Genomic DNA, 26,488 nt, shown 5'->3' on the forward strand with positions numbered 1-26,488 from the left:
TTTCTCCTTCTGCAAAAGCTTTGAAAGTAACAAATATGGTCAAAACGTAGTTCAGTGAATCAGGTTCTAAAACTAAACCTAATCCTTCATTCCATAATGAAAATGATGAAAACAGGTCATTTGCTTGATAAAAACAGTGTAAGCTAAAGCATTCATCACACAGTCCGTTTTAGTTGTTTTCTCCTTCGGCGAAAGCTTTGAAAGTAACAATAATGGTCAAAACGTAGTTGAGTGAATCAGGTTCTAAAACTAAACCTAATCCTTCATTCCATAATGAGAATGATGAAAAAAGGTAATTTGCTTGATAAAAACAGTGTAAGCTACAGCATTCATCACACAGTCCGTTTTAGTTGTTTTCTCCTTCTGCAAAAGCTTTGAAAGTAACAAATATGGTCAAAACGTAGTTGAGTGAATCAGGTTCTAAAACTAAACCTAATTCTTCATTCCATAATGATAATGATGAAAAAAAAAGGTAATTTGCTTGATAGAAACATTGTAAGCTACAGCATTCTTCATACAGTCCGTTTTAGTTGTTTTCTCCTTCGGCAAAAGCTTTGAAAGTAAAAATAATGGTCAAAACGTAGTTGAGTGAATCAGGTTCTAAAACTAAACCTAATCCTTCATTCCATAATGATAATGATGAAAAAAAAGGTAATTTGCTTGATAGAAACAGTGTAAGCTAAAGCATTCATCACACAGTCCATTTTAGTTGTTTTCTCCTTCGGCAAAAGCTTTGAAAGTAACAATAATGGTCAAAACGTAGTTGAGTGAATCAGGTTCTAAAACTAAACCTAATCCTTCATTCCATAAAGATAATGATGAAAAAAGTTCATTTGCTTGATAGAAACAGTGTAAGCTACAGCATTCTTCATACAGTCCGTTTTAGTTGTTTTCTCCTTCGGCAAAAGCTTTGAAAGTAAAAATAATGGTCAAAACGTAGTTGAGTGAATCAGGTTCTAAAACTAAACCTAATCCTTCATTCCATAATGATAATGATGAAAAAAAAGGTCATTTGTTGATAGAAACAGTGTAAGCTAAAGCTTTCATCACACAGTCCATTTTAGTTGTTTTCTCCTTCGGCAAAAGCTTTGAAAGTAACAAATATGGTCAAAACATAGTTGAGTGAATCAGGTTCTAAAACTAAACCTAATCCTTCATTCCATAATGATAATGATGAAAAAAAAAGGTAATTTGCTTGATAGAAACAGTGTAAGCTAAAGCATTCATCACACAGTCAATTTTAGTTGTTTTCTCCTTCGGCAAAAGCTTTGAAAGTAACAATAATGGTCAAAACGTAGTTGAGTGAATCAGGTTCTAAAACTAAACCTAATCCTTCATTCCATAATGATAATGATGAAAAAAAAGGTCATTTGTTGTTAGAAACAGTGTAAGCTAAAGCTTTCATCACACAGTCCGTTTCAGTTGTTTTCTCCTTCGGCAAAAGCTGTGAAAGTAACAAATATGGTCAAAACGTAGTTCAGTGAATCAGGTTCTAAAACTAAACCTAATCCTTCATTCCATAAAGATAATGATGAAAAAAGTTCATTTGCTTGATAGAAACAGTGTAAGCTACAGCATTCTTCATACAGTCCGTTTTAGTTGTTTTCTCCTTCGGCAAAAGCTTTGAAAGTAAAAATAATGGTCAAAACGTAGTTGAGTGAATCAGGTTCTAAAACTAAACCTAATCCTTCATTCCATAAAGATAATGATGAAAAAAGTTCATTTGCTTGATAGAAACAGTGTAAGCTACAGCATTCTTCATACAGTCCGTTTTAGTTGTTTTCTCCTTCGGCAAAAGCTTTGAAAGTAAAAATAATGGTCAAAACGTAGTTGAGTGAATCAGGTTCTAAAACTAAACCTAATCCTTCATTCCATAATAATAATGATGAAAAAAGGTAATTTGCTTGTTAGAAACAGTGTAAGCTACAGTATTCTTCATACAGTCCGTTTTAGTTGTTTTCTCCTTCTGCAAAAGCTTTGAAAGTAACAAATATGGTCAAAACGTAGTTGAGTGAATCAGGTTCTAAAACTAAACCTAATCCTTCATTCCATAATAATAATGATGAAAAAAGGTAATTTGCTTGATAGAAACAGTGTAAGCTAAAGCTTTCATCACACAGTCCGTTTTAGTTGTTTTCTACTTCTGCAAAAGCTTTGAAAGTAACAAATATGGTCAAAACGTAGTTCAGTGAATCAGGTTCTAAAACTAAACCTAATCCTTCATTCCATAATGAAAATGATGAAAACAGGTCATTTGCTTGATAGAAACAGTGTAAGCTAAAGCTTTCATCACACAGTCCGTTTTAGTTGTTTTCTCCTTCTGCAAAAGCTTTGAAAGTAACAAATATGGTCAAAACGTAGTTCAGTGAATCAGGTTCTAAAACTAAACCTAATCCTTCATTCCATAATGAAAATGATGAAAACAGGTCATTTGCTTGATAAAAACAGTGTAAGCTAAAGCATTCATCACACAGTCCGTTTTAGTTGTTTTCTCCTTCGGCGAAAGCTTTGAAAGTAACAATAATGGTCAAAACGTAGTTGAGTGAATCAGGTTCTAAAACTAAACCTAATTCTTCATTCCATAATGATAATGATGAAAAAAAAAGGTAATTTGCTTGATAGAAACATTGTAAGCTACAGCATTCTTCATACAGTCCGTTTTAGTTGTTTTCTCCTTCGGCAAAAGCTTTGAAAGTAACAATAATGGTCAAAACGTAGTTGAGTGAATCAGGTTCTAAAACTAAACCTAATCCTTCATTCCATAAAGATAATGATGAAAAAAGTCCATTTGCTTGATAGAAACAGTGTAAGCTACAGCATTCTTCATACAGTCCGTTTTAGTTGTTTTCTCCTTCGGCAAAAGCTTTGAAAGTAAAAATAATGGTCAAAACGTAGTTGAGTGAATCAGGTTCTAAAACTAAACCTAATCCTTCATTCCATAATGATAATGATGAAAAAAAAGGTCATTTGTTGATAGAAACAGTGTAAGCTAAAGCTTTCATCACACAGTCCATTTTAGTTGTTTTCTCCTTCGGCAAAAGCTTTGAAAGTAACAAATATGGTCAAAACATAGTTGAGTGAATCAGGTTCTAAAACTAAACCTAATCCTTCATTCCATAATGATAATGATGAAAAAAAAAGGTAATTTGCTTGATAGAAACAGTGTAAGCTAAAGCATTCATCACACAGTCAATTTTAGTTGTTTTCTCCTTCGGCAAAAGCTTTGAAAGTAACAATAATGGTCAAAACGTAGTTGAGTGAATCAGGTTCTAAAACTAAACCTAATCCTTCATTCCATAATGATAATGATGAAAAAAAAGGTCATTTGTTGTTAGAAACAGTGTAAGCTAAAGCTTTCATCACACAGTCCGTTTCAGTTGTTTTCTCCTTCGGCAAAAGCTGTGAAAGTAACAAATATGGTCAAAACGTAGTTCAGTGAATCAGGTTCTAAAACTAAACCTAATCCTTCATTCCATAAAGATAATGATGAAAAAAGTTCATTTGCTTGATTGAAACAGTGTAAGCTACAGCATTCTTCATACAGTCCGTTTTAGTTGTTTTCTCCTTCGGCAAAAGCTTTGAAAGTAAAAATAATGGTCAAAACGTAGTTGAGTGAATCAGGTTCTAAAACTAAACCTAATCCTTCATTCCATAAAGATAATGATGAAAAAAGTTCATTTGCTTGATAGAAACAGTGTAAGCTACAGCATTCTTCATACAGTCCGTTTTAGTTGTTTTCTCCTTCGGCAAAAGCTTTGAAAGTAAAAATAATGGTCAAAACGTAGTTGAGTGAATCAGGTTCTAAAACTAAACCTAATCCTTCATTCCATAATGAGAATGATGAAAAAAGGTAATTTGCTTGATAAAAACAGTGTAAGCTACAGTATTCTTCATACAGTCCGTTTTAGTTGTTTTCTCCTTCTGCAAAAGCTTTGAAAGTAACAAATATGGTCAAAACGTAGTTGAGTGAATCAGGTTCTAAAACTAAACCTAATTCTTCATTCCATAATGATAATGATGAAAAAAAAAGGTAATTTGCTTGATAGAAACATTGTAAGCTACAGCATTCATCACACAGTCCATTTTAGTTGTTTTCTCCTTCGGCAAAAGCTTTGAAAGTAACAAAATGGTCAAAACGTAGTTGAGTGAATCAGGTTCTAAAACTAAACCTAATCCTTCATTCCATAATGATAATGATGAAAAAACAGGTCATTTGCTTGATAAAAACAGTGTAAGCTACAGCATTCATCACACAGTCCGTTTTAGTTGTTTTCTCCTTCTGCAAAAGCTTTGAAAGTAACAAATATGGTCAAAACGTAGTTGAGTGAATCAGGTTCTAAAACTAAACCTAATCCTTCATTCCATAATAATAATGATGAAAAAAGGTAATTTGCTTGATAGAAACAGTGTAAGCTAAAGCTTTCATCACACAGTCCGTTTTAGTTGTTTTCTACTTCTGCAAAAGCTTTGAAAGTAACAAATATGGTCAAAACGTAGTTCAGTGAATCAGGTTCTAAAACTAAACCTAATCCTTCATTCCATAATGAAAATGATGAAAACAGGTCATTTGCTTGATAGAAACAGTGTAAGCTAAAGCTTTCATCACACAGTCCGTTTTAGTTGTTTTCTCCTTCTGCAAAAGCTTTGAAAGTAACAAATATGGTCAAAACGTAGTTCAGTGAATCAGGTTCTAAAACTAAACCTAATCCTTCATTCCATAATGAAAATGATGAAAACAGGTCATTTGCTTGATAAAAACAGTGTAAGCTAAAGCATTCATCACACAGTCCGTTTTAGTTGTTTTCTCCTTCGGCGAAAGCTTTGAAAGTAACAATAATGGTCAAAACGTAGTTGAGTGAATCAGGTTCTAAAACTAAACCTAATCCTTCATTCCATAATGAGAATGATGAAAAAAGGTAATTTGCTTGATAAAAACAGTGTAAGCTACAGCATTCATCACACAGTCCGTTTTAGTTGTTTTCTCCTTCTGCAAAAGCTTTGAAAGTAACAAATATGGTCAAAACGTAGTTGAGTGAATCAGGTTCTAAAACTAAACCTAATTCTTCATTCCATAATGATAATGATGAAAAAAAAAGGTAATTTGCTTGATAGAAACATTGTAAGCTACAGCATTCTTCATACAGTCCGTTTTAGTTGTTTTCTCCTTCGGCAAAAGCTTTGAAAGTAAAAATAATGGTCAAAACGTAGTTGAGTGAATCAGGTTCTAAAACTAAACCTAATCCTTCATTCCATAATGATAATGATGAAAAAAAAGGTAATTTGCTTGATAGAAACAGTGTAAGCTAAAGCATTCATCACACAGTCCATTTTAGTTGTTTTCTCCTTCGGCAAAAGCTTTGAAAGTAACAATAATGGTCAAAACGTAGTTGAGTGAATCAGGTTCTAAAACTAAACCTAATCCTTCATTCCATAAAGATAATGATGAAAAAAGTTCATTTGCTTGATAGAAACAGTGTAAGCTACAGCATTCTTCATACAGTCCGTTTTAGTTGTTTTCTCCTTCGGCAAAAGCTTTGAAAGTAAAAATAATGGTCAAAACGTAGTTGAGTGAATCAGGTTCTAAAACTAAACCTAATCCTTCATTCCATAATGATAATGATGAAAAAAAAGGTCATTTGTTGATAGAAACAGTGTAAGCTAAAGCTTTCATCACACAGTCCATTTTAGTTGTTTTCTCCTTCGGCAAAAGCTTTGAAAGTAACAAATATGGTCAAAACATAGTTGAGTGAATCAGGTTCTAAAACTAAACCTAATCCTTCATTCCATAATGATAATGATGAAAAAAAAAGGTAATTTGCTTGATAGAAACAGTGTAAGCTAAAGCATTCATCACACAGTCAATTTTAGTTGTTTTCTCCTTCGGCAAAAGCTTTGAAAGTAACAATAATGGTCAAAACGTAGTTGAGTGAATCAGGTTCTAAAACTAAACCTAATCCTTCATTCCATAATGATAATGATGAAAAAAAAGGTCATTTGTTGTTAGAAACAGTGTAAGCTAAAGCTTTCATCACACAGTCCGTTTCAGTTGTTTTCTCCTTCGGCAAAAGCTGTGAAAGTAACAAATATGGTCAAAACGTAGTTCAGTGAATCAGGTTCTAAAACTAAACCTAATCCTTCATTCCATAAAGATAATGATGAAAAAAGTTCATTTGCTTGATAGAAACAGTGTAAGCTACAGCATTCTTCATACAGTCCGTTTTAGTTGTTTTCTCCTTCGGCAAAAGCTTTGAAAGTAAAAATAATGGTCAAAACGTAGTTGAGTGAATCAGGTTCTAAAACTAAACCTAATCCTTCATTCCATAAAGATAATGATGAAAAAAGTTCATTTGCTTGATAGAAACAGTGTAAGCTACAGCATTCTTCATACAGTCCGTTTTAGTTGTTTTCTCCTTCGGCAAAAGCTTTGAAAGTAAAAATAATGGTCAAAACGTAGTTGAGTGAATCAGGTTCTAAAACTAAACCTAATCCTTCATTCCATAATAATAATGATGAAAAAAGGTAATTTGCTTGTTAGAAACAGTGTAAGCTACAGTATTCTTCATACAGTCCGTTTTAGTTGTTTTCTCCTTCTGCAAAAGCTTTGAAAGTAACAAATATGGTCAAAACGTAGTTGAGTGAATCAGGTTCTAAAACTAAACCTAATCCTTCATTCCATAATAATAATGATGAAAAAAGGTAATTTGCTTGATAGAAACAGTGTAAGCTAAAGCTTTCATCACACAGTCCGTTTTAGTTGTTTTCTACTTCTGCAAAAGCTTTGAAAGTAACAAATATGGTCAAAACGTAGTTCAGTGAATCAGGTTCTAAAACTAAACCTAATCCTTCATTCCATAATGAAAATGATGAAAACAGGTCATTTGCTTGATAGAAACAGTGTAAGCTAAAGCTTTCATCACACAGTCCGTTTTAGTTGTTTTCTCCTTCTGCAAAAGCTTTGAAAGTAACAAATATGGTCAAAACGTAGTTCAGTGAATCAGGTTCTAAAACTAAACCTAATCCTTCATTCCATAATGAAAATGATGAAAACAGGTCATTTGCTTGATAAAAACAGTGTAAGCTAAAGCATTCATCACACAGTCCGTTTTAGTTGTTTTCTCCTTCGGCAAAAGCTTTGAAAGTAACAAATATGGTCAAAACATAGTTGAGTGAATCAGGTTCTAAAACTAAACCTAACCCTTCATTCCATAATAATAATGAAAAAAAAAAGGTAATTTGCTTTTTAGAAACAGTGTAAGCTAAAGCTTTCATCACACAGTCCGTTTCAGTTGTTTTCTCCTTCGGCAAAAGCTGTGAAAGTAACAAATATGGTCAAAACGTAGTTCAGTGAATCAGGTTCTAAAACTAAACCTAACCCTTCATTCCATAATAATAATGAAAAAAAAAGGTAATTTGCTTGATAGAAACAGTGTAAGCTAAAGCATTCATCACACAGTCCATTTTAGTTGTTTTCTCCTTCGGCAAAAGCTTTGAAAGTAACAATAATGGTCAAAACGTAGTTGAGTGAATCAGGTTCTAAAACTAAACCTAATCCTTCATTCCATAATGATAATGATGAAAAAAAAAGGTCATTTGTTGATAGAAACAGTGTAAGCTAAAGCTTTCATCACACAGTCCATTTTAGTTGTTTTCTCCTTCGGCAAAAGCTTTGAAAGTAACAAATATGGTCAAAACGTAGTTCAGTGAATCAGGTTCTAAAACTAAACCTAATCCTTCATTCCATAAAGATAATGATGAAAAAAGTTCATTTGCTTGATAGAAACAGTGTAAGCTACAGCATTCTTCATACAGTCCGTTTTAGTTGTTTTCTCCTTCGGCAAAAGCTTTGAAAGTAAAAATAATGGTCAAAACGTAGTTGAGTGAATCAGGTTCTAAAACTAAACCTAATCCTTCATTCCATAATGATAATGATGAAAAAAAAGGTCATTTGTTGATAGAAACAGTGTAAGCTAAAGCTTTCATCACACAGTCCATTTTAGTTGTTTTCTCCTTCGGCAAAAGCTTTGAAAGTAACAAATATGGTCACAACATAGTTGAGTGAATTAGGTTCTAAAACTAAACCTAATCCTTCATTCCATAATGATAATGATGAAAAAAAAAGGTAATTTGCTTGATAGAAACAGTGTAAGCTAAAGCATTCATCACACAGTCAATTTTAGTTGTTTTCTCCTTCGGCAAAAGCTTTGAAAGTAACAATAATGGTCAAAACGTAGTTGAGTGAATCAGGTTCTAAAACTAAACCTAATCCTTCATTCCATAATGATAATGATGAAAAAAAAGGTCATTTGTTGTTAGAAACAGTGTAAGCTAAAGCTTTCATCACACAGTCCGTTTCAGTTGTTTTCTCCTTCGGCAAAAGCTGTGAAAGTAACAAATATGGTCAAAATGTAGTTCAGTGAATCAGGTTCTAAAACTAAACCTAATCCTTCATTCCATAAAGATAATGATGAAAAAAGTTCATTTGCTTGATTGAAACAGTGTAAGCTACAGCATTCTTCATACAGTCCGTTTTAGTTGTTTTCTCCTTCGGCAAAAGCTTTGAAAGTAAAAATAATGGTCAAAACGTAGTTGAGTGAATCAGGTTCTAAAACTAAACCTAATCCTTCATTCCATAAAGATAATGATGAAAAAAGTTCATTTGCTTGATAGAAACAGTGTAAGCTACAGCATTCTTCATACAGTCCGTTTTAGTTGTTTTCTCCTTCGGCAAAAGCTTTGAAAGTAAAAATAATGGTCAAAACGTAGTTGAGTGAATCAGGTTCTAAAACTAAACCTAATCCTTCATTCCATAATGAGAATGATGAAAAAAGGTAATTTGCTTGATAAAAACAGTGTAAGCTACAGTATTCTTCATACAGTCCGTTTTAGTTGTTTTCTCCTTCTGCAAAAGCTTTGAAAGTAACAAATATGGTCAAAACGTAGTTGAGTGAATCAGGTTCTAAAACTAAACCTAATTCTTCATTCCATAATGATAATGATGAAAAAAAAAGGTAATTTGCTTGATAGAAACATTGTAAGCTACAGCATTCATCACACAGTCCATTTTAGTTGTTTTCTCCTTCGGCAAAAGCTTTGAAAGTAACAAAATGGTCAAAACGTAGTTGAGTGAATCAGGTTCTAAAACTAAACCTAATCCTTCATTCCATAATGATAATGATGAAAAAACAGGTCATTTGCTTGATAAAAACAGTGTAAGCTACAGCATTCATCACACAGTCCGTTTTAGTTGTTTTCTCCTTCTGCAAAAGCTTTGAAAGTAACAAATATGGTCAAAACGTAGTTGAGTGAATCAGGTTCTAAAACTAAACCTAATCCTTCATTCCATAATAATAATGATGAAAAAAGGTAATTTGCTTGATAGAAACAGTGTAAGCTAAAGCTTTCATCACACAGTCCGTTTTAGTTGTTTTCTACTTCTGCAAAAGCTTTGAAAGTAACAAATATGGTCAAAACGTAGTTCAGTGAATCAGGTTCTAAAACTAAACCTAATCCTTCATTCCATAATGAAAATGATGAAAACAGGTCATTTGCTTGATAGAAACAGTGTAAGCTAAAGCTTTCATCACACAGTCCGTTTTAGTTGTTTTCTCCTTCTGCAAAAGCTTTGAAAGTAACAAATATGGTCAAAACGTAGTTCAGTGAATCAGGTTCTAAAACTAAACCTAATCCTTCATTCCATAATGAAAATGATGAAAACAGGTCATTTGCTTGATAAAAACAGTGTAAGCTAAAGCATTCATCACACAGTCCGTTTTAGTTGTTTTCTCCTTCGGCGAAAGCTTTGAAAGTAACAATAATGGTCAAAACGTAGTTGAGTGAATCAGGTTCTAAAACTAAACCTAATCCTTCATTCCATAATGAGAATGATGAAAAAAGGTAATTTGCTTGATAAAAACAGTGTAAGCTACAGCATTCATCACACAGTCCGTTTTAGTTGTTTTCTCCTTCTGCAAAAGCTTTGAAAGTAACAAATATGGTCAAAACGTAGTTGAGTGAATCAGGTTCTAAAACTAAACCTAATTCTTCATTCCATAATGATAATGATGAAAAAAAAAGGTAATTTGCTTGATAGAAACATTGTAAGCTACAGCATTCTTCATACAGTCCGTTTTAGTTGTTTTCTCCTTCGGCAAAAGCTTTGAAAGTAAAAATAATGGTCAAAACGTAGTTGAGTGAATCAGGTTCTAAAACTAAACCTAATCCTTCATTCCATAATGATAATGATGAAAAAAAAGGTAATTTGCTTGATAGAAACAGTGTAAGCTAAAGCATTCATCACACAGTCCATTTTAGTTGTTTTCTCCTTCGGCAAAAGCTTTGAAAGTAACAATAATGGTCAAAACGTAGTTGAGTGAATCAGGTTCTAAAACTAAACCTAATCCTTCATTCCATAAAGATAATGATGAAAAAAGTTCATTTGCTTGATAGAAACAGTGTAAGCTACAGCATTCTTCATACAGTCCGTTTTAGTTGTTTTCTCCTTCGGCAAAAGCTTTGAAAGTAAAAATAATGGTCAAAACGTAGTTGAGTGAATCAGGTTCTAAAACTAAACCTAATCCTTCATTCCATAATGATAATGATGAAAAAAAAGGTCATTTGTTGATAGAAACAGTGTAAGCTAAAGCTTTCATCACACAGTCCATTTTAGTTGTTTTCTCCTTCGGCAAAAGCTTTGAAAGTAACAAATATGGTCAAAACATAGTTGAGTGAATCAGGTTCTAAAACTAAACCTAATCCTTCATTCCATAATGATAATGATGAAAAAAAAAGGTAATTTGCTTGATAGAAACAGTGTAAGCTAAAGCATTCATCACACAGTCAATTTTAGTTGTTTTCTCCTTCGGCAAAAGCTTTGAAAGTAACAATAATGGTCAAAACGTAGTTGAGTGAATCAGGTTCTAAAACTAAACCTAATCCTTCATTCCATAATGATAATGATGAAAAAAAAGGTCATTTGTTGTTAGAAACAGTGTAAGCTAAAGCTTTCATCACACAGTCCGTTTCAGTTGTTTTCTCCTTCGGCAAAAGCTGTGAAAGTAACAAATATGGTCAAAACGTAGTTCAGTGAATCAGGTTCTAAAACTAAACCTAATCCTTCATTCCATAAAGATAATGATGAAAAAAGTTCATTTGCTTGATAGAAACAGTGTAAGCTACAGCATTCTTCATACAGTCCGTTTTAGTTGTTTTCTCCTTCGGCAAAAGCTTTGAAAGTAAAAATAATGGTCAAAACGTAGTTGAGTGAATCAGGTTCTAAAACTAAACCTAATCCTTCATTCCATAAAGATAATGATGAAAAAAGTTCATTTGCTTGATAGAAACAGTGTAAGCTACAGCATTCTTCATACAGTCCGTTTTAGTTGTTTTCTCCTTCGGCAAAAGCTTTGAAAGTAAAAATAATGGTCAAAACGTAGTTGAGTGAATCAGGTTCTAAAACTAAACCTAATCCTTCATTCCATAATAATAATGATGAAAAAAGGTAATTTGCTTGTTAGAAACAGTGTAAGCTACAGTATTCTTCATACAGTCCGTTTTAGTTGTTTTCTCCTTCTGCAAAAGCTTTGAAAGTAACAAATATGGTCAAAACGTAGTTGAGTGAATCAGGTTCTAAAACTAAACCTAATCCTTCATTCCATAATAATAATGATGAAAAAAGGTAATTTGCTTGATAGAAACAGTGTAAGCTAAAGCTTTCATCACACAGTCCGTTTTAGTTGTTTTCTACTTCTGCAAAAGCTTTGAAAGTAACAAATATGGTCAAAACGTAGTTCAGTGAATCAGGTTCTAAAACTAAACCTAATCCTTCATTCCATAATGAAAATGATGAAAACAGGTCATTTGCTTGATAGAAACAGTGTAAGCTAAAGCTTTCATCACACAGTCCGTTTTAGTTGTTTTCTCCTTCTGCAAAAGCTTTGAAAGTAACAAATATGGTCAAAACGTAGTTCAGTGAATCAGGTTCTAAAACTAAACCTAATCCTTCATTCCATAATGAAAATGATGAAAACAGGTCATTTGCTTGATAAAAACAGTGTAAGCTAAAGCATTCATCACACAGTCCGTTTTAGTTGTTTTCTCCTTCGGCAAAAGCTTTGAAAGTAACAAATATGGTCAAAACATAGTTGAGTGAATCAGGTTCTAAAACTAAACCTAACCCTTCATTCCATAATAATAATGAAAAAAAAAAGGTAATTTGCTTTTTAGAAACAGTGTAAGCTAAAGCTTTCATCACACAGTCCGTTTCAGTTGTTTTCTCCTTCGGCAAAAGCTGTGAAAGTAACAAATATGGTCAAAACGTAGTTCAGTGAATCAGGTTCTAAAACTAAACCTAACCCTTCATTCCATAATAATAATGAAAAAAAAAGGTAATTTGCTTGATAGAAACAGTGTAAGCTAAAGCATTCATCACACAGTCCATTTTAGTTGTTTTCTCCTTCGGCAAAAGCTTTGAAAGTAACAATAATGGTCAAAACGTAGTTGAGTGAATCAGGTTCTAAAACTAAACCTAATCCTTCATTCCATAATGATAATGATGAAAAAAAAAGGTCATTTGTTGATAGAAACAGTGTAAGCTAAAGCTTTCATCACACAGTCCATTTTAGTTGTTTTCTCCTTCGGCAAAAGCTTTGAAAGTAACAAATATGGTCAAAACGTAGTTCAGTGAATCAGGTTCTAAAACTAAACCTAATCCTTCATTCCATAAAGATAATGATGAAAAAAGTTCATTTGCTTGATAGAAACAGTGTAAGCTACAGCATTCTTCATACAGTCCGTTTTAGTTGTTTTCTCCTTCGGCAAAAGCTTTGAAAGTAAAAATAATGGTCAAAACGTAGTTGAGTGAATCAGGTTCTAAAACTAAACCTAATCCTTCATTCCATAATGATAATGATGAAAAAAAAGGTCATTTGTTGATAGAAACAGTGTAAGCTAAAGCTTTCATCACACAGTCCATTTTAGTTGTTTTCTCCTTCGGCAAAAGCTTTGAAAGTAACAAATATGGTCAAAACATAGTTGAGTGAATCAGGTTCTAAAACTAAACCTAATCCTTCATTCCATAATGATAATGATGAAAAAAAAAGGTAATTTGCTTGATAGAAACAGTGTAAGCTAAAGCATTCATCACACAGTCAATTTTAGTTGTTTTCTCCTTCGGCAAAAGCTTTGAAAGTAACAATAATGGTCAAAACGTAGTTGAGTGAATCAGGTTCTAAAACTAAACCTAATCCTTCATTCCATAATGATAATGATGAAAAAAAAGGTCATTTGTTGTTAGAAACAGTGTAAGCTAAAGCTTTCATCACACAGTCCGTTTCAGTTGTTTTCTCCTTCGGCAAAAGCTGTGAAAGTAACAAATATGGTCAAAACGTAGTTCAGTGAATCAGGTTCTAAAACTAAACCTAATCCTTCATTCCATAAAGATAATGATGAAAAAAGTTCATTTGCTTGATAGAAACAGTGTAAGCTACAGCATTCTTCATACAGTCCGTTTTAGTTGTTTTCTCCTTCGGCAAAAGCTTTGAAAGTAAAAATAATGGTCAAAACGTAGTTGAGTGAATCAGGTTCTAAAACTAAACCTAATCCTTCATTCCATAATGATAATGATGAAAAAAAAGGTCATTTGTTGTTAGAAACAGTGTAAGCTAAAGCTTTCATCACACAGTCCGTTTCAGTTGTTTTCTCCTTCGGCAAAAGCTGTGAAAGTAACAAATATGGTCAAAACGTAGTTCAGTGAATCAGGTTCTAAAACTAAACCTAATCCTTCATTCCATAAAGATAATGATGAAAAAAGTTCATTTGCTTGATAGAAACAGTGTAAGCTACAGCATTCTTCATACAGTCCGTTTTAGTTGTTTTCTCCTTCGGCAAAAGCTTTGAAAGTAAAAATAATGGTCAAAACGTAGTTGAGTGAATCAGGTTCTAAAACTAAACCTAATCCTTCATTCCATAATGATAATGATGAAAACAGGTCATTTGCTTGTTAGAAACAGTGTAAGCTAAAGCATTCATCACACAGTCCGTTTTAGTTGTTTTCTCCTTCTGCAAAAGCTTTGAAAGTAACAAATATGGTCAAAACATAGTTGAGTGAATCAGGTTCTAAAACTAAACCTAATCCTTCATTCCATAAAGATAATGATGAAAAAAGTTCATTTGCTTGATAGAAACAGTGTAAGCTACAGCATTCTTCATACAGTCCGTTTTAGTTGTTTTCTCCTTCGGCAAAAGCTTTGAAAGTAACAATAATGGTCAAAACGTAGTTGAATGAATCAGGTTCTAAAACTAAAACTAATCCTTCATTCCATAATGATAATGATGAAAAAAGGTCATTTGCTTGATAGAAACAGTGTAAGCTAAAGCTTTCATCACACAGTCCGTTTAAGTTGTTTTCTCCTTCTGCAAAAGCTTTGAAAGTAACAAATATGCTCAAAACGTAGTTGAGTTAATTTGACCAAATATAGTGCTTGAAATGAGTGTTTTACCACTCATTGCAAGATATTTATCACCATTCAGATACCTAGATAATTTTTCTTATTTCAAGAAATCTTACTGCACTGGCAGATGAATTAACTTGTTTTAAGTCTTTGACTTCTCAAATTAGGTATTTTTTACTTGCATTTAGATGGTTGATTTTGGCAGTGTAATAATTCTATGAAATACAAAAGGTTCCTCTACGACTAGTCGTGGCGAGGACCCTAATAATTCCATTAAATACAATAGTTTCCTCAATGACTAGTTGTAAAACAGGGAGACTGAAAATAAAGTCTCTTGGGACCATGCTCTAAAATGACCAGGAGGTCAGTTATCTTTTTTTTTCTAGCAAGTTGGCTGTGACTGACATAACTGGACACACTGGAAAAAAGGCCACTCCAAAAATAAGCAAAAAAAAATTAATACAAGATATCTTTGCTTGTAATAAGCAAAAAAATCTGCCAATGGAACAAGTCAAAATTCTCTTGGTAAGATTTCTTGAAATAAGACATTGTATTTAAGCTTTACAAGATGAGAGTGATCTTGAACTTAGCTGGGAAAACTCATTTTTAGCTATATTTAACTAGTATTGTGGTTTTTTATTTGTGTCTAATAAACCTGTGATTCTCAAAAATAGTATTTTCCCCTAAAAAGTAGCAGGTGTATTTAAATAATTTTTAGTTCTATAATTGTTACACTGTTCTAGATTTAAGTCAACCACCTACTTGAAATAAGATTAGAAACTGACATTTTTAGACAAAATGTATTGAAGTTAACATTCCTGACTCGTATTAGGCAGTGCTCTTTTGCCATAATAAGCTGTAATTTACCATCCTGTCATTATCTCAAGTGTATTTACCGTATTGTAAGCTCTACAAAAGTAATACTGTTCTAGATTCAAGATTTCACCTACTAGATTCAAAACATTACATACTTATTATAATACAGAAAACATTAAAACTAGTCTTGCATTTAACCAACTTCCGTTTTATTTATACAGCAAAAAGTCTGCATAAAAGTTGCAAATTTTCCTCAACATTTTAGCTCACAGTATTTCTGCAACTGCAATAAGAAAACATAGAACATGCCAAATATGTGTGTAAGTTGAGGATAGATCAAAACATCTGACCAAAGTACCCCTCAATACATGAACCAAATCTGTGCATTGCAATGGTTTTATTGGCCAATAAAACCTTTCCACTCAGCCATGCTCTTCTTGTAAGAAGACGTGAGATCTCTCTCATGGATTTTGTCTAAGAGGACCTCCGTCTGTATGACTGAAAGCAGAGTGGCTACACACTTTGGATAAGTCAGGTGTAGGGTGTAATAGTAGGCCATAAGGTATAAAGCACTCTCTGTAAGCTCGTCTTTTGGAAAGGTGGTTATTGCCACATCTCCTACCACTAGGAGGCAGTTGGACGAGCTGACTATCAGGACTGGGCAGGAGAGAGGGCGTTTCTTCAAGTAGGAATTGGGGTCTTCTGTTTCCTGTAACACAGACATCCTTCTGTCAGGATCATGCATTTTGGTCATTTGGGTAGAGGGTTTTTTGCAAACACATAACTTTACAAAGCAAAATTATGACAATAGTTAACAGTACTGAGAAAGCTCCATTGGAAAGTGCTGTTTTTAACTACCCCCAATGCATTTACTGTTTACACACATCTAGCCTTCCAAAAGAACTAAAAACCAAGGCTAGGCTAGTCTTGCTTGGTTATCATTAGAGTGATAAAACCTGCTACCATGTAATGCACCCATTTTTTTTTTTAAATACTGCAGTCAAAATGATCCTCCAACATTTTACACAGCTTACCTCGAGGACATGTACCAGAGCCTCATTCGCATCTCGTACCCTCTTTGGAGGAGCAGACGTGGAGGGGAACAGTAATGGCAGCACACGTAGGATCTCAAGAGCCTGTTCAGCTGTACAGGAAAAGATGTATTACTTAAAACACTTTGACAAAGTGCACAAGGTCAAATCTAATCAAAAGGGTACACAACAGACACAATGCTTAAAATATATATTTTTTTAAACATTCAGCAAATGAACATGCCTGAAGGTCCACCCAAAACCCCAATAACACAAAAACAGCATTCCTTACCTTTGTCCATTCCGATTGGGGGTTTCAGCGCCTTTTTCCATACACCAAAAAACTGCACCTTCTGGCAGAAGTCATGCCATCTTCCCTTCAGTTCATTGATGAAGTTGGTATTATCTTTATCCAAAATGCGTTGAAGCTCCTCCATCACCTACGAAAAATCAAATATACCAATACAGACATTTGAATATATCATTTAAGATACAATTTGTATTTTAAACATTGTGTGTGATACCATGGTTTTAATCATGCACCGTCAATAATGACTTACGTGTCCAACATCCTTGAAACAAGGATATGCTTCTAGAACCTTCTGGTGTCTCTCCTCCTCACGAATGGTATTTGAATCAATGAATGCTCTTCTGGCTACAAATTCCAAATCCAAGAGATGAGAGACGTCCTGGTGGTTTGGATTTTTTCTTTTATACAAAGTTTGTAGGGTCTTGTAGTGCTTGGCCAAGGTTGCTGGACTGTAGGTGTCTGGACTGTCAACATCTGCAGACTTGTTAGCTGCAAGACACAAAACTACATAATTAATATTCCTCAGTTAAAAAAAAAAAAAATCATCTCATGTCGCATGACAAAAAAAAAAAAAACTGCTATTGAAATTGTATAATAATATTTAACTTAAACTTTCATGGAATTAAATCTTTTAACAAATCTTAATAACAAATACTTATTTATTTTTTGAGAAAAAAGGTCAAATAATTATTTGTATAATAAATGCATGAGAACTATTTGCGTAAAACTCATATGGTAATGCAATTACATACAATTGCATGTAGGCACACAAGTAAACCCCTACAAAGATGCACACACCCCCATTACACAGTCATGAGGCAGTTGGACAAACTCACCATCAGGACTGGAGAGGGCAGATGGTGCTTCTTCAGGTAGGCTGTGGAATCTTTTTTTTCCTTCAACACATGCGGATAATGTAATTTAAGGATAATTTTGGTGTTTTAGAAGCAAAAATGATATTCAATTAAAAAGAGCAAAAATGCCAGGTCGCTAATGAGACACATGGGTTTTAAATACATAACATTATTTGATATACTGGAGAGGTTATAGAAAGTATTATTGTACAATAGAGTAGTAAAAAATGATAAAACAGTACAAATGTAGTGTAAATACCTATTGTCAGGGTCGGTGCTGAAGCAGGCGGAAGCAGGACTCAAGCGCAGACTTCTCCAGGTTTCCAAAAAAGTGATCTTTATTCTTAAACAAAAACCCAAACGTGCTCCAACAGCGGGGAACATATAGACAATGACGCGACAAGGGACAACAGGCACACGGGGCTTAAATACACAAGGGAGGTGCAGGTGATTGGACAGAGGTGGAAGCAATCAGGCAATCACAGGACAGGAAGTGAAGCTCACCCAGAGACACGAGAGACAGAAAAACTACAAAATAAGACAGGAAGAGGACCCAAACCGTGACAGAACCCCCCCCTCAAGGACCGAATTCCAGACGGTCCTAAAGGGGAGCAGAACCGGAGAAAATCAGACAAGGGGAGGGAGGGTGGGGACCCGACGATCCTGGACCGCGCGGGGAACTCCGGGTGATGGCGGGTCCTTCGGGGGGCCGGCCGGGCCTCAGGGTCTCGGGGGGTCTGGCGGGGCGGCGGCCGGGCCTCAGGGTCTCGGGGGTTCTGGCGGGGCGGCGGCCGGGCCTCAGGGTCTCGGGGGGTCTGGCGGGGCGGCGGCCGGGCCTCAGGGTCTCGGGGGGTCTGCCGGGTCGGCGGCCGGGCCTCAGGGTCTCGGGGGGTCTGCCGGGTCGGCGGCCGGGCCTCAGGATCTCGGGGGGTCTGCCGGGTCGGCGGCCGTGCGTCGTGGCGGGGGGCGCCGAGCTGTGCGGCTGCGGCGTCGTCGCGGAGGGGGGCGCCGAGCAGTGCGGCTCCGGCGTCGTCGTGGCGGGGGGCGCCGAGCAGTGCGGCTCCGGCGTCGTCGTGGCGGGGAGCGCCGAGCAGTGCGGCTCCGGCGTCGTCGTGGAGGGGGGCGCCGAGCAGTGCGGCTCCGGCGTCGTCGTGGCGGGGGGCGCCGAGCAGTGCGGCTGCGGCGGCCCAACCCCTGACCCCACCCCCCCTTCAAGGACCGACTTCCAGGCGGTCACAAGAGGGTGGGAGGGAGGGGTCATCGTCGGGGGCCGTGGGGGCGGGGGAGGAGACTGGACTCTGGGGGCCGGTACGGGCGGAGACTGGACTCTGGGGGCCGGTACGGGCGGAGACTGGACTCTGGGGGCCGGTACGGGCGGAGACTGGACTCTGGGGGCCGGTACGGGCGGAGACTGGACTCTGGGGGCCGGTACGGGCGGAGACTGGACTCTGGGGGCCGGTACGGGCGGAGACTGGACTCTGGGGGCCGGTACGGGCGGAGACTGGACTCTGGGGGCCGGTACGGGCGGAGACTGGACTCTGGGGGCCGGTACGGGCGGAGACTGGACTCTGGGGGCCGGTACGGGCGGAGACTGGACTCTGGGGGCCGGTACGGGCGGAGACTGGACTCTGGGGGCCGGTACGGGCGGAGACTGGACTCTGGGGGCCGGTACGGGCGGAGACTGGACTCTGGGGGCCGGTACGGGCGGAGACTGGACTCTGGGGGCCGGTACGGGCGGAGACTGGACTCTGGGGGCCGGTACGGGCGCTGACGGGCGTCTCGGCGCAGGAACGGGCGCTGACGGGCGTCTCGGTGCCGGAACGGGCGCTGACGGGCGTCTCGGCGCCGGAACGGCCGCTGACGGGCTTCTCGGCGCAGGAACGGGCGCTGACGGGCGTCTCGGCGCCGGAACGGGCGCTGACGGGCGTCTCGGTGCCGGAACGGGCGCTGATGGGCGTCTCGGCGCCGGAACGGCCGCTGACGGGCTTCTCGGCGCAGGAACAGGCGCTGACGGGCGTCTCGGCGCCGGAACGGGCGCTGACGGGCGTCTCGGTGCCGGAACGGGCGCTGACGGGCGTCTCGGCGCCGGAACGGGCGCTGACGGACGTCTCGGCGCCGGAACGGGCGCTGACTGACGTCTCGGCGCAGGAACGGGCTGGGGCGAGCGTCTTTGGGCCGGGTCAGGAGCCGGGGCTGGAGGGGTTCGTATCCTCCTCCTCCTCGGGCTCTTCCTCGGGTTGAGGAAGTCCCTTATTTCCAGGCACGCCTTCTGATAGCCCCTGGGACCAAAAATGAAGTTCGTCTTGCGCTGGAAAAACGGGCTCCTCACATCCAGGTATTCCGGGCCCAAGTCGTACCAGGAGTCTGCTGAGTCCTTCCTTGGTCGCGTCATTCTGTCAGGGTCGGTGCTGAAGCAGGCGGAAGCAGGACTCAAGCGCAGACTTCTCCAGGTTTCCAAAAAAGTGATCTTTATTCTTAAACAAAAACCCAAACGTGCTCCAACAGCGGGGAACATATAGACAATGACGCGACAAGGGACAACAGGCACACGGGGCTTAAATACACAAGGGAGGTGCAGGTGATTGGACAGAGGTGGAAGCAATCAGGCAATCACAGGACAGGAAGTGAAGCTCACCCAGAGACACGAGAGACAGAAAAACTACAAAATAAGACAGGAAGAGGACCCAAACCGTGACACCTATCCCCTGATGTCCATTTGAAAGCATTTTACTTCCATCATGTGAGGACCGTCATCTTGACCAATAACATGTGTTTATTAGTTTATCTAAAATATAAGTATCTCACAAGCGCAAATATGTAAATGCTAAGTTGTAACTCACCTTCTAACTCACTTTCTTTGCCTGAACTTCCACTTCCTTCTGTGGACAGATCTAGAATGATTGTTGAGTCACTTGAATCCATTTCATCTGTGTCTGTTGGCTGCTCAAGACAGCGCCTTTTTGTAGAGCTGCAAAGATTAGCCAGATAAACAATTAGTTGTCAACTACTAAATCAATCCATTTGATTGATCATTTTGATGTTTTTCCTTGTTTTTTTTCCATGTCCAAATATGATTTAAGCTGCTCAAATGTGAATATTTAGGTTATGGACCAAACAAGGCTTTTGAGGACATCACCTTGGACTTTATATTGACCAGACAACTGATCAATTAAATTCATCTTGAAAATGATTAACAGATGAATTTTTGATGAAAATAGTCATTAGTTACAGCTCACCTCTTTGAATGTCTCCCATCTGGAGTTCTTTTTTGGGGGGATCTCACATTTTGCAATCTTTTGTTTAGCTGTGTGTAAACAGTGACCTGCACAAGACATTTAATCCATTTTTTAAATCGCTACTAAAAATGTCCAACATAAAACAGTCATCAACTGGATGCATTTCACTTACCCATGTATGGAGGCCCTGGTCCTGCAGCATGGGGTAGTACAGTACTATTCTCTTTGCCATTGCTGTAATTTCTGGCTTTGATGGGTATCTGTGCGATTCTCCATCCCCCTTTGCCCTCAGGATTGCAATCATACTGGTCATGGTGTTTCGAATGAGCCGGCATCTGAGCTCCTTTGACATCTGGCTGTTGCGCTGTTCGCCTCTCTTTGACAACTCAAAGTATTGTTGTCGGACTTGTTCAAGTTCTGTGTCGGTGTGCAATACATATTCTGGAGAGTATAACTTCACAACCTTTTCAGGGGTTTTGTGGTTTGTAGGACTTGCGTTCACAGGAGTGGATGTCAGTCGCATGGGTGATGTATTAAAGGAGGAACTGCCCGATAAATTTGAGTGTTCTTGGCCAGACTCCTGTAAAATAAACAATAATGAACTACTGCACAAATCAACATTTGTTTTTTGTGACAACACAAAATGCAATGTAGCATTGACAGCTCTGGACAGGTATAAAGCAATATTCCATTTCAGGGTTTAAATCGCTTACATCAACTAACTGAACACCTAACAATGAATCTAAACTGAATAGCACACACGTAGACTACCATGCCTGTTACAAAAACTCTATGCTGTTGTTATTGTAGCTCAATTTGCTGCTGCAAAATAGTAACTTAAATAAGTGGTTAGTTTAGGCCACTTTACTGAGAAACTGACCTCCTCTGATGCACCGTGACAGGCACGCCAGAATGCTTTTCTCCGTAAAAAGTTCTCTGGGCCTGGGAAAAGATCCCGCAAGTCTTCACGAGACAGGGTGCTCATCATTGTCTCTGTGATATTTGCAGCTATTAAAAGACAAACATAGCAAGATTAAACAGTGCCCTAGAAATTAAACTTCATGAGACTGTTAAGCCGGCTACACACTGCCTGCGTCCCGTGAGCGTGGCGTTTCTGTTGCATGGATTTTTCTGTCTTTAAACATTAGAAGCGTGTCTGGCGTGGCGCTGGAGCTGCTAGCCTTGTCTGTACACATGTACGTTTCCCATTAATTTACTGCACTCAAGCAGTATACTTCATGTGAAGCATAAACATATTCTGATTTGATTACAGCAAAGACAAATATTGCACCTGTCAATACAAAACGAAATATTCTTTAGCCTATTTTTCAGTCAAAACTGCCGACATTGTTTTTGCTGTAATCAAATCAGTATATATTTATGATTAACATGGGATGTTCTGGAACATTAATGTGTCCAGAATGCATCAGACAGGTTTCTGGTGTGTAAAGACATCGAAAAATCCAGCCGCCACGCTCACACCATGCAGCCAGTGTGTAGCCGGCCTTAGAAGTTGACACGTCATTCAAATTAGGTAGCTAGTGATAACCACCGTAGTATAGAAATTTAGATAGCTCATTGGCTGCTGTTGTATGTCAAATAAACGTTACTAGTGATAGAGCTAGCTAGTCTTTACAGTTGATTAATTTAGCGCGGAACAAAATGGTGCGAGTAGCGGGAGGCGAAATTCACTTTGCTTTTGGTCTGAACACAATATACATTATCCACAATGCGCAATTCAGTTCCTTCAGTTCACCGACCACACATAACACTTCACTTAAAAGCTGACCAAAGGAGCATGATGTGACAAATGAGAAAGATTTTGAGGCCCACAGTGCCCATAGCAGGTCAAATTAGCTTCAATTTTTTTTAGCTTCAATTAGGCCTCTGCATTTGTACGTTCATAAATGATAAAGAATAATATTTGCATACATTACCCCTTAACACCAACACTGTGACATCATCCAACTCTTCCATGCTGTTAGCTTGCTGACTTAGCTAGCTAGCTAGCAAGTTCGTTCGCTCCGCTAACGTTCTCTGTTCGGCTGCAACGATATACAACAAACACTTAAAACACATTGAAACGTCGATTACATTAAAAAGATGTGCGCCGTGAACTTTAAATAATGAGCACTGGATACAGCGCTTTAATTTACCTTCAATAAACACGTTAGTCCTAGTTCAAATCCAAGTCGGTCCCGTATAACGTCAGTTTACGCCCACATTTTCATTTGCAGCGCCTATGTGGCGGGTGTAACCATAGTAACGAGTTTTTACGACAGTCTTGCGCTACCTACCTGTGCCTGTGACCAGTTTACCGTCCTCTTGCCTGTGACATCTTCGAAGATGATTTGGCGTTGCTTCATATGCTACATATTTGTGGCATTGACTCTGAAACAACTTTTGAGTCACATTAACACCATGCACAGTCGCAGCCCTGACTTTCGCGTCGTGTGCGGGATTGATGGCTGTCCAAGTGAGTACAGGGTGTATAACTCCTTCTACTATCACGTGAAGCGGACACACACTCATCATCTTCTCCAAGTTGAAGTGGCGGAGGAGGAAGGACCGACTCGCCATGGTTTACCTGGAGCAGGTGAAAGGACAGCCGCAAACGACCAAACCAATGCAAGCCCTGTGGCTGAAGCGGAGGGCTCAAGCATCGTCATTCCAGCGGTAAGTTGTTACACAACCACAATTAAAAGTAACATTTATTTAGGTCAACTGCTTGATCCAAGCACGTGTTGGTTTTTTTCAATGACAGGCTGCGGTTGTTTTAGAGTTTTAGATAAAGTAATAGCGGTGCTGAAAGTAATGCGTTACTGTAATTCCACTATTTTTGTCAATGACGAGTAATCGAAGCAGTAACTCCCACGCGAATAAACAACAAATTAAAAATTACAGGTTATCCTTCAACAGTTTCAATCTAGCATAGAGGCTGCAACAATTATTAGCTTATCATTCACAGAGTTATAACTTGCAGGTTACGGTCTTTATGACAGTGTGTGTTAGGAAGTTGTCTTATAGCTTATTGGAATAAGTTCAGTTCAAAGGCCTTTAATAATGTTAATTCATGGCAAGAAAAACAGTGAAGGGATACAACTAAGCATGTGTGTCAATCTTAACACTCAAAAAGTACATATTTTTTCTGATGCTGTCAAAGTCAGTTTTTTAATAGTACGGTTTTGTTTTTATTAATTTTTGTTTTTGTTGTATCAGTATAAAAATACACCCATCCTGTACCTTTTTTATAGGAAGAAATCTAGTTAAGTTATCTAGATAATGTGACAACTAGGTAGTTGTCAGATTATCTGGTGGTGCTACTTACAAATGCCAATATCGTTCCTGTTTTATTAGATGTTTGTTGTTAATCTCTTTCAGAGTGGAATTCAAGAAGATGGAGAGGGTCGCATGAATGTTGACCTTTCTAAACATGCAACTGCATTTCTTCTTCAAGCCAGAGAAACCCATCGACTGACACAGGTAATTTATGGCATTGAATTTCCAATTAATTATATTTAATTTTTGGTTGTTAAAAGCAATAAGCTTATACTGTAGAATTACTTAGCCACTGTTCAGACCTGGTATTTTGGTTAATCCGATCACAGGTGGTCAGCTGAAGGTGCAGTATGTCAGAGAAACACTTGACATTCGAATGTGTCTCCACATGCTTCCTCAGTGATCTCACTTCCCCGCTATAGGCAAATGTTCATGTACTTTGCTTACAAAATCTGCCCATCCACTATATTTGTTTAGCATGAGCTAAGAATAGAGACATCATAATACAACCAACACTTACACTTTTACTCAGCACTGTCCATATGTGATCCTACTGCTCAAAACACATTTTAAAACCAAGTGTAAGCATGGTCTTAAAGTTGCAGAAGGCAAAATTAATTAATGATAGTTTAGTTTTTGATCATTGCATGTCACTAACAATATGTAATTGAAGGGTTACTTTAAAAAAAAGTGTCTGAGTTTGCATGTATGTGAATTTTATAATGTTGTTTGTTTGTTTTTTACTCCCCAGAGAGCTGTTAACCAAATGGTGGGTGGAGTCCAGCAATATCAGGCCGCATTATTGGAGCACCTAAAACAGCAAATGAGCGACATGATTGAGAGACATTCTGGGGACCTAGATCAACTAAAGAGTGATGCAATGGGGATATTTGACCAGTTTGTTGACCCTTTCTGTCAAATTGCTTCCACCCATTTGCAGGATAAGACAATCAAAGAACTGTTAGAACCGGTTGAACCAGAGATTGTTGTCGCAAAACAAACCGTATGTTATGTGAAACATGGAGACTCCAGAGTTCTTACCATTAAGGACCATTGTTTTCATTATATTCCATTGGTGAAAAGTTTGCAGCAGCTGCTATCACATCCAAAAATAATTGCAATGATTGATGAGAGGCCACAGACATGCAAGGATGGATTTTTTCATGATTTCATTGGAGACATTTTTAAGTCGCACCCACTGTTTTTGAAATTTCCCACAGCATTGCAGTTGGTTTTATATACAGATGAAATTGAGCTATGCAATCCTCTTGGATCTCGGGCAAACAAAAACAAATTGTTATTGATTTATTACACCTTAGGTAACATTAACCCTAAATACAGATCAAGACTCTCTGCCATTCGTCTGCTTGCCATGGTAAAATCAAAAGATCTTTCCCATTGTGGTATTGATGAGATATTTGAGAGGATTAACAGTGACTTAACTGAGCTGTTTGATGGTGTCCAGGTTGTCACTGCAAATGGTGAGAGGACAATTTATGGAGCACTTATGTCTGTGTGCGGAGACACTCTAGCTCAGCATGAAGTGGCTGGATTTAAGGTAGGAGTGGGATTTGCCTACAGTAAATGCAGGCACTGTGAATGCAACTTTGAAGACATGCAGAAGCAATTTAATGAAGATTTGTTTGTTAAAAGGACAATGGCAAGTCATAACAGGCAATGCAATGACATAGAAAAGGCAAATACTGACTTACTGAAAGACAATCTAAAAATGACATATGGCATAAATAGGAGAAGCAAATTAACAGAATTTCCTCACTTTGATGTAATCAATCAAACCCCACAGGACATCATGCATGTCATTCTTGAAGGTGTTGCCCCATATGAAATCAAATGTGTTTTGAAGCATCTCGTGCTTTCAGGGCATATGGACTTAGACGCATTCAACAGTGCAATTATTTGTTTCCCTTATTCTGGGGATGCGAGGGATAAGCCTTGCCCCATATCTGTCAATACACTGTCATCAAATGACAATAAATTGAAACAATCAGCTGGGCAGATGCTCGTTTTGTTAAAGATCCTGCCATTTCTTATTGACAAAATTGGAGAAAATGATTACACACAAATGCTACTTAAATTATTAGAGATAGTCAAAATTCTGTTTTCACCTATTATTGCTCTGTCAACTCTTTCAAGGCTGAAGCTTTTAATAGAGCAACATTTAAAACATTTCAAACAACTGTTTCCAGATGCAAATATTATACCTAAACAGCATTACTTGCTGCATCTTCCTTCTCAGATTAGGGCACTTGGTCCTACAGTGAGGCATATGTGTATGCGCTTTGAGTCAAAGCATTGCTTTTTTAAGCAGTGGGCTTTGAAAAGTAGTTTTAAAAATATCTGTAAGTCTCTTGTGAAGCACAACCAACTTTATGAATGTAGTCAGAATGTGCATGAGAAACATCCAATTTGTTCAAGTGAAGTTGACATTGGCCCAGCCTCTGAGGTGAAAAATGTTCACTATGTAGAAGGAAAGATTAAAGACTTCTTAGGAATA

The 26,488-nt window shown here is 37.8% G+C and overlaps 1 protein-coding gene across 2 annotated transcripts; it reads right to left on the minus strand.

Moving 5' to 3' along the window:
- Nucleotides 1-14,883: 14,883 nt before the first annotated feature.
- Nucleotides 14,884-24,950, minus strand: LOC119230113 (uncharacterized). Of its 2 annotated transcripts, none has more exons than XM_062564102.1 (10): nucleotides 22,632-24,950; nucleotides 21,575-21,702; nucleotides 20,867-21,274; nucleotides 20,695-20,780; nucleotides 20,311-20,426; nucleotides 17,441-17,500; nucleotides 16,855-17,093; nucleotides 16,587-16,734; nucleotides 16,298-16,407; nucleotides 14,884-15,972 (listed from the first exon to the last, which is right to left on the minus strand). In XM_062564102.1, exons 1-10 carry the CDS (start codon nucleotides 22,669-22,671, stop codon nucleotides 15,661-15,663), a joined length of 1,647 nt encoding a protein of 548 aa, XP_062420086.1. In that variant the 5' UTR covers nucleotides 22,672-24,950; the 3' UTR covers nucleotides 14,884-15,660. The 2 variants fall into 2 exon arrangements, with proteins under 2 accessions (XP_062420086.1, XP_062420085.1); XM_062564101.1 differs by having other exon boundaries at nucleotides 20,299-20,426.
- Between the last annotated feature and the right edge of the window lie 1,538 nt (nucleotides 24,951-26,488).

Source organism: Pungitius pungitius, chromosome 8 (genome assembly GCF_949316345.1).
Source record: "Pungitius pungitius chromosome 8, fPunPun2.1, whole genome shotgun sequence".
NCBI classification, from domain to species: domain Eukaryota; kingdom Metazoa; phylum Chordata; class Actinopteri; order Perciformes; family Gasterosteidae; genus Pungitius; species Pungitius pungitius.

Excerpts from the sequence above, each read along its gene's own strand:
- LOC119230113 (XM_062564101.1), bottom strand. The coding sequence starts at position 22,671 with ATGGAAGAGTTGGATGATGTCACAGTGTTGGTGTTAAGGG. Across the intron at positions 21,703-22,631 it reads CACAGTGTTGGTGTTAAGGG|CTGCAAATATCACAGAGACA; the intron begins GTAATGTATGCA and ends GTCTTTTAATAG. Across the intron at positions 21,275-21,574 it reads GTCACGGTGCATCAGAGGAG|GAGTCTGGCCAAGAACACTC; the intron begins GTCAGTTTCTCA and ends TTTATTTTACAG.